Source organism: Otolemur garnettii, unplaced genomic scaffold (genome assembly GCF_000181295.1).
Source record: "Otolemur garnettii isolate 467f Iridium unplaced genomic scaffold, OtoGar3 scaffold00041, whole genome shotgun sequence".
Lineage (NCBI taxonomy): Eukaryota > Metazoa > Chordata > Mammalia > Primates > Galagidae > Otolemur > Otolemur garnettii.
In genome coordinates, this window is record NW_003852436.1 from 1,390,463 (window position 1) to 1,398,961 (window position 8,499).

The following is an 8,499-nucleotide window of genomic DNA, read 5'->3' on the forward strand; positions in this document are numbered from 1 at the left end:
TATATTTGGTGACTTATGCAAATCACTACCTTAGAAACTAAATGAACTCTATGCTTTGGGGTTTGGTTTTTGGTTGATGTGAAAATATTTCATCATATTGGGGTGGATTTCCTAATTATTTAAGAGCTAGGTTCCAAAGAAACACATACATAAAAAAATGAAAAATCTGACTTATCAGCTATTTCGAGAGTGTTTCAATATTTCATTTTCTGAACTTGGGAATGTAAATACTTTGAGGAACCAGACTTTGTGTTCCTAGAAATTGGAAGACACACAGAAATGATTGTTTGGAGTTCAAAGTCTACGGTTTTATTATAAGAATATTAAATGTGTTAAAACTTCTTCTGAGGTTGCCATTCTAAATTATCTTCCAAAAAATTTACAGTTTGCCTTCTAATTACAAAAAACTATTTATTTTCTGTTATAAATGTTTATTGTTCTAAAATAAATAAAAAAACATTTGGATAATGATCTTTATAGAAAGTGAAGGGGGAAGGGCATAGAATGATTAATGATTTTAGTGCAAAGCCTAGAAATCAAATTAATGTGCACTCATTATCTTTGAAAGGAGTAGGACAGAATGAAGACACACTGTGTGCATGGTGTGATATTAACTAGAAGACTAAAACATGAAATCACTCTCAAAATTGGACCTTAACACTGTTACCAACATGACTTGTGTGCACTTAAGTCAAGAAAAGTGAAAATTTAACCTAAAAGAAACTAAGGGCAAACTTGGAAGGGTGGCTTAATAATTCATAGGGTTTGTGTCTTAATGAAAAATTCAACTACATGAACGTTAGAAAGATACATTAGGGTTAAAAGATAAAATACAGGATATCTAGTGAGATGTGAATTTCAGATAAACAAGAAATAAATTTGTCCCGTGCAATTTTTTATATTAAAATTCATTGTCTGAAATTCAAATTAAACTGGGTAACCTTTACTTTTATGTGCTAAGTTAGCACTCCTGCTGACCACAGTAAATCTAAACTCTGTATGTTTCAGAAGGATAAGGTGCAAGCCATACGGTCCGTTTGAGGACGGTCAAGCGATCGACGAGAGCTATAAATTGCCAGTTCCATCTCTTTCCATCATCCCACATCTTTTTACAGAAAGTCAAAAATTTGGGGGGAAGTTTTGAAGTGCAGTCCAGAAACTAAACCACGAAAGAAGAAAGATGCTGGCTGGGGAACGGTAGTTATTGAAGACAGACATGCATGTTCCAGAGAGAAGAAAGAACAGGAGGGTAGCGGTGAGGGGCACGGATGGAGCCCATGAACCTCTGCAGCCAAGATGAGCTGCCGGGACAGCGCGGGCCAGACCCACTGTTGCGCGCGCTGGGGCAGGGCAGGGTCGCCGCGGGGAGACCAGGGTGTCGGTTACTGCCTAACCGCCAGGGGCCAAGGGCGTGGGGTACTACATCTGCAGAGCCTCGCCGTGGGTGACCTACAGGAGGGCAGGGGACCACCAGGTTCTCACGTCACCCCCCCACTCTCCAACCCTCTCATCCTGTATCCTCGGATCCCCTAAGGCGGGAAAGGTCGGTCACCCGCTGCTTACTGGTTTGAGTCAATCTGGAGATGGAGAAGCAGGAGAAGCTGAAGAGCGCGGCGGCGACGAGGGCGATCATCAAGTTCACTTGCTTGGTCCTCATGGCGCTGGCAGGCCGGCGGGACGGCGGGACCGCGGGCAGCTGGGCGGGTTGAGGGCGCCGGGCAGCGCCAGCGCCTGGGACTGAGAGGCTGAGCGCGTGGAGCCCGCGCCCGGGACACGCGCCTCTGCGCCCCCTGCCCTCAGCGTCGCTTGAGTCCCCAGCACACCTGCGGTAGAAACTCCCGCTTCCCACAGACCTTTTTCCTTCCGGTCCTACAGTCTGGTACATGCTATAAGTCTCTTGCTAGAGCTGCTGGTAGCAATAAACTCTGGTAAAGAGCCCCACTGCCTGGCGCGTGGTGGGTGCTCAAAACAGTTTTATCTCCTATAGTAGTTTCTCATACCTTTAGCCAAGTCTGGGATACACAGGAAGAACATCAGTAGGATGAGACTCTCTTTGGGCTCCGTGATGCGTTCTTTTCTATATTCGCTCTTCACTCTTACCTCTCCTCTTATTTGGACCTCATTGGCAGTGTCTGGTTATACGTCAAACCGGCCCTTCCCCACGCTGGCTGGGCTAGTTTAGGGAGAAAGCCTGAGGATGCCATAAGTTTGTATTTTTTCATGTGCTAATGGCCAGATCTCCAAAGAGTGTACTGGGAGAAATAAACATCTCAGGGCGGCGCCTCTGGCCCAAAAGGGTAGGGTGCCAGTCCCATATGCCGGAGGTTGCCGGTTCAAACCCAGCCCTAGCCAAAAACTGGGAAAAAAAAAAGAGAGAGAGAGAGAGAAATAAACATCTCAGCTTTAGTGTCCTTCATGCCTTCAGACTGTTGTACTGCCAATGGCTAAGCTTTTCTGGAAACCAGAAGGCAAGGAAGTTTGGCTTGATGTACTAGATCCTACAAACCTACTGTAAATGTTCTCACCACAAAGACATGGTAAGTATATGAAGTGACAGGTATGTTAATTAGCCTGATTCGATCATTCCACAATATGTACATAATTGAACCTCATTGTACACCATACACATAATACAATTTTGTTAGTTAAAAATAAAATGACAAACACATTAAAAAAAGAACTAATCCCCCCCCAAATAATATATCAATAGAACAAGCCTGCACACATAAACCTTGTGAAATAAGCCCCCACATATACAATTATCATCAATTAAAAATTAAATTAAATACATTTCTAAAAGCAAATGAATCCCCCCAAATAAGCAAATTATTGAAACAAGTTTGCATGCATAAACCTTGTGAGCAGGATCAGTGCAAACAATGAGACCAAACAAAATTTTGGTATCTTTAATTATCTTGATAGTCTATAAGGCCTCTAATAGGAAGAAAAAACTCAGTATAAATAAGTAATTGGAAAAATACATGTGCCTGAAAAAAAAAGAAAATTCTAGGGTTGTTTCCACTGCTGAGGTAAGGAAAAGTAATTTAGTAACCAAGAACTTCTAGTTATTAAATCTCTATTAATTGAGCTCTAATTATTTCTGAGTAGCAATAGATTTTCATAGAGATTGGAGGGAGAAACCAGGAAATGTAAAAGAAGAGAAGCTAGGGTTTTAATTTATCCACATAGTCCATGTCTGTTGGAAAACCCAAAGAGACCATGATCAATGTATACAAACCATTGAGACTTTTTGTAACAAATTCCTTGAATGCAGAGACATTTTGTAACTGCCTCCATACTTTTAGATCCAAAAAGGAGAAAAGCCAAACTTACTTCTTTTTAAATTTCTGTATGTTTTGGCAGCTTAAGATAAACTATATGTCATTATAAGTCAAATATTTTTAACTAATCCAAGTCACAAATCCAAATAAACATGTTTTATTCATATTCACTATTCATTTGCTTCATAACTTTGATTTAAACATATTAGCAACAAATTAGTTAATACCAGCTCTAGGAACAAACTCCTAAACTTCCATGGCTTAGCACAATCAAGGTTTGTCCTTGCTCAAGTAATGTCTGATACCAGAAATTCCAATTGGTTGGCAGTTTCCCACATGATCAGTCAGAGGCCTGGACGCTTCAGTTGTGTGGTTACCCTCTCCTCTGGGGTATTGGAATTCTCTCTATTCCACTAGAGAATTGGAGAAAAGCATGTGGAGAAGAAAGTTTGACCATAACTGACACAACTTAATTCTGCTCTAATTCTATAGGCGAGATGAAAGAACTGGCAAGTATCATCCCTGGCTTGGCCATGAAAGGAGATGAGGGAACTTCACCTTGGCTGGCCAGCTATCCTCTGCCTTGACAAACTGAAATCAAAATGATAATGCTTCTCAAAACATTTAATTCCTCTCTCCTCAAATGAGTCAATTCCTAGTTTTTTAAATTCAAGATATTAGTATAATTGGCTAGACGCAGTGGCTCACACCTGGAATCCTAGCACTCTGGGAGACTGACGTGGTGGATTGCTTGAGCTCTTGAGTTTGAGACCAGCCTGAGCAAAAGCAAGAGCCCATCTCTACTGAAAATAGAAAAACCTGAGGCAATAGGATCACTTGAGCGCAAGAGTTGGAGGTTGCTATGACGCCACGGCACTCTACCAAGGGCAACAGCATGAGACTCTGTCTCAAAAAAAAAAAAAAAAAGAGAGAGAGAGAGAGAGACAGATTAGTATAACTAAGAAGGAGCACAGTAGTATTAGAAAGGAAAATATAATACCTATATTAAATATGTAGCTAGTTTTTATACTGTGTTTGAAATGTAAGCAACGTCACTATTCACTAGCAATGTAGTGTTGGGAAAGGTTTTAAACTTTCTCTAAGCTTGGGTTACCTCATCAGTAAGATGAAATAAATATTAAATATATTTGAGTCCTGTGGGGGCTACATTGTTCCCCTATCTTATATAGTTCCTGGCCCATATGCTCAGGCTTCTGTGATCAGGGGATTTTTTTTTTTTTAAGACATCTTTAAACAGCTATTGTTGGGGTTAGCATTCATCTGTCTCTTACCAGATTAGTGGCTTAGGTAAAGGACAAGTCATTATTCTACCCATTATTACATGGCTTTGGCACTACTGTGTCAACTTAAATTACCCAGGTGGCCACTCCTAGTGGATGGTAGGCATTTTATCCACTTTTGAACCAACTTGATTTTTACTCTGGGCATCTGTTTGCTCCACTAGCATCCTCCCTTGGGAATACCACAGGGCCTTCCACAATTGCATCTCCTGCACCGGGGTTTTCTTAACTCATCAAGATTTGCAGATTCCTGACTACATAGCTGGACCATTGGTTACTATTTAGGACTCTGTAAGTGTCCAAACATTGCCCTGAAATAAAAACTAAGTTCTTCCTCCCCTGTCATGTACACTGCTCTCAACTCAGCCCATGGCGTGAACTTATCTTTACATTATTTGACTGGGTCTTCACTGTCTCTAAAGCAAATAGTAACAGACTTTTATGTTGGCATTCCCATTATACAAGAACTTTCATGAATAAACAAACAAACTTATTCTATTTTAGTGGAAAGAGAATCATGAGGTGTCGATCATTTGGCAACAGAAGGAGACTGCTAATTAGCCAGTCCTAAAGCAATGATGTTATTTGCTCTTGCATATGTTGTAACTGCCCAAGGGATACCTCTCATGATGTGAATTCTTTTGAGAATTTGAAAATTTTGTTGTGCAGCTTCCTCTTTATTAAAACATTTTATGATCTCACCTGTGATATAATAGGTAGTGCAGATCTTAGCATAATTTCATGCCCTTAAATTGCAGGCACTGTTTTCGCTAGAGCCCAATAGTATGCTGGCGAATTGGTTCTCTAAGAAACGGGTCCCCAGGAACTTTTTGAGCCCCTCAATTTGAGTCGTTGCCACAAGGTGGCAGCATTATATTTCAGGTCAAGCCTCTAATTTACATGCATTGTACTGTGTCAGAAATTTCCAAAATAGTTTGTGAACGTGCTAGAACCCTATAATCCCAGTAGCATACGTGGGCCACTCCCATCACATATATATATATTTTTTTAGCTTGTCAAATATCATTTCAAAGTGTGTCTTGTTTTTATTGGCAGTGTCCTGGAAGGAGAGTGATTTATTACTTACTGTTTGTAAAATACTTCCCCAAAGTTATTTTCAGAAATTTCATGGATTGGGCTAGGTTCTGAATCTCAGCTGGATTGATTAACCATTCTGCTAGTCAAACATGTCACTATAGCTCTAAAATCTCTCTGAATTTCTCCCTCCAAGGGGGAAATCATCATAGTATCATCAATATAATGAATTAACTTGATTTTGACGGCGATCACGTCTAAACCTAACCTTACCAAATTGTGGCAGTGAGTTGGAGCAATTAGTATATCCTTAGGGAAGGGCCATAAACGTATATTGAATATCACATTCCTTCTCATGGATAGGCAAACTATGCTTGACTTCTCTCTGAGATCAAAAAGATTGCCTTAGCTTAAGCTACCACTAGAGAACAGTCATGTTTAGCTTGCTGGCCCTCTTGTTCAGCTGATGCAATGTGGGGCACAACAGACACTTGTTTAAATCACAGAAACTACCTTGTTTAAATCCTGATGGTTAACAGTTATCTCCAACACCTTCTCCTTTTCTCCTGAGCCCCATAAGATTAATAGGAAGCATTAGTGGAGATTAGCATTCTTGCTCCCATTGTTTCTTAATGAACGATGAGATTTCCTATGTCCTTTTAGAATCTGACATTGCCTGACATTTACTATAAAGGAAGGTTTTTCTAAGTCTCAGGGCTTCCATTTTGCATGCCTAATTAAAACAAAACGAAAGGAAGTCTTTTTAAAAGTAGTTTTGGCTTTAAGCTGGGAATGACAAGGACTTTCATTGCATCCATTCTAATTGCATATTCAGGAGAAAGTAAAAACTGAATTTTTTTTCTTTCTTATTTCTCCATCTGCAGCTTTGTAGTGATTCTGGGGTATGTTCTGTAACATCTATTTAGGCTCTAAATTTCTACTGTCATATCTTATTATCGCCTTTTCATTCCCCAGATGGTATTAGGGTCCATGTTACACCATCATTATGGTACTTTCAGTAATCCCCCCCAAATTTTCCAATATCTCTGCCGCTCAGTATGAACCAGATAACACATCCTTGGGCCCCCCCCACCAGGGTAAAATGAGGATTTCTTCCCCTTCAAGCTATTCCTCCTTCTTTCCTTAAAACCTTAATGAATGAATTAAAATCATTACCCTATGCTAAACACACTTTATTTTCCTAGTTTCTTTCAGCATCATTGGATTTAAACTCAGCCAGCCTGGGGTAACTGGAATAAATCTGGTAAGGACCACAGGCAGGTATCCCTTCTCTCAACTATTGTTAATGTGCTGCTCAATCCTTTGTAGGGATCCTATCAATTTCTTCCTTCTCCATTCCCCCTCCCCCCAACCTTTTAAAAAATAATGATATAAATTATACTGCCCAATTCAATGTTTATTTTTCTTGTTTTTGTTACTGTCTTCACTTCAGCCCATTAGTTTTCTTCCAGATAGCCTAAACACCCTTTTCATTGATAAAGATTATTATTAGTAGTGGTAAGAACAAATTTTCCATGGCATTCTGTGTATTCCCTTGTTCTCTCATTAAAAGAATCAAATGGGAAGCCCATGCATGAGGGATTCCCTATAATCACAGTCTCTATCATAGTTTGGGGCAGAGGCATGTTACTTGTCATAAAACAAGTCAAAATAAAACCAGTCAAGTTTCCATTGCCTTTAGTGTTTCTAATGTTTCCACAGACGTAACCCATTTCACTGCTAACAAAATGAGTACACTCTGAAGTTTTCCCTCTCCAAATATATTTGCTGCATTTCAAATTTCACTCGCTCCAAAGGAGCATCAATATTTAATTTGGGTCCTCTGTGGATCAAATACTGAACACTGCAACAAGATTCTGGTTAGTAGTTATATTAAATAATTCTTCCCATTAAGCAGTTTCTAATATCAACAGTCCATGGTTGGTTAGTCTGAAACTCCAAGAAAGTAGAGATTCCTCAGTACTACTCAGAAATATAACCAAACTCTAATCTGCTGTGACCTTTGCTTTCCATGTTGATGTATCTGATAAGGCCAGGTAGAAGCACACTGGTTTGTTGAGAGACCTACAGACCTAGATCCCACCTTCTCTGTGAAGCCTCCTATATAAGGACTTAACCTCCATTTAGCTAGTCATATGAAAGAAGAAAACCAAAGAGAGTAAGACAGAAAGAGAGAGGGCCAGTCTTTCCTGAGGAACAGAATTGGTTTAATGTATTTACCAGTTATATGCAAATGAATTAGTGGTAAAGTATAAAGGCAATTGGTATGCACAGGCCCTTTTAATGTACAATGGCTATTTCCAATAGACGCAGTTCAACCAATTTCTCAAGTTCTGACACAGCAGATTAGCATTCTTTTCTCTTGGGGAAAAACATGGATAAAAGTAAGCAAACAGGCAGTTTGGACACAAAAAGGAGACCTCTCTGCACTGCCTACAGTCAGAATAGCACTTTGAAAAGGCAAAAAGAATACATATAAGATTATCTTACTTTCTATTATTTAAAAGCCTTGTGTAATAACCAAGAGACTCCTGAAATGGAATTTAGTTTCTAAGTTCTAATCTGTCAAATTGGCTGTGCATTTTGCCTTTATGAAGGTTTAGACTATAATTAAAAAAATTAGATTAGATGATTTCTCAGTTCCCTCCAAGATTTATAATTCTATGATTTTATCATTATAGCATTTATCTGGAGTTCATTACCAAGTTCATTGTTGGTTGCCCCTGCAGGGAAAGAAAGATGACTAATGCATTCTGCACATGTCTATTATTCTACAATGAGTCCATTTTAAAAAGGCTGATTGAGATGTGGGAAATTTGTATTGCTTCAGTTCGTGTTAACAAGGAGATGAAGGGAATACA

At 39.5% G+C, this 8,499-nt stretch overlaps 1 protein-coding gene across 1 annotated transcript in view; it reads right to left on the reverse strand.

Moving 5' to 3' along the window:
- Nucleotides 1–1,657, reverse strand: part of MGAT4D (MGAT4 family member D) — a 64,332-nt gene extending 62,675 nt beyond the window's left edge. Inside the window, exon 1 of the mRNA XM_012805387.2 lies at nucleotides 1,564–1,657. Within this exon, the coding sequence (XP_012660841.2) occupies nucleotides 1,564–1,657 (94 nt within the window). The remainder of the gene's footprint in view (nucleotides 1–1,563) is intronic.
- Nucleotides 1,658–8,499: the final 6,842 nt, after the last annotated feature.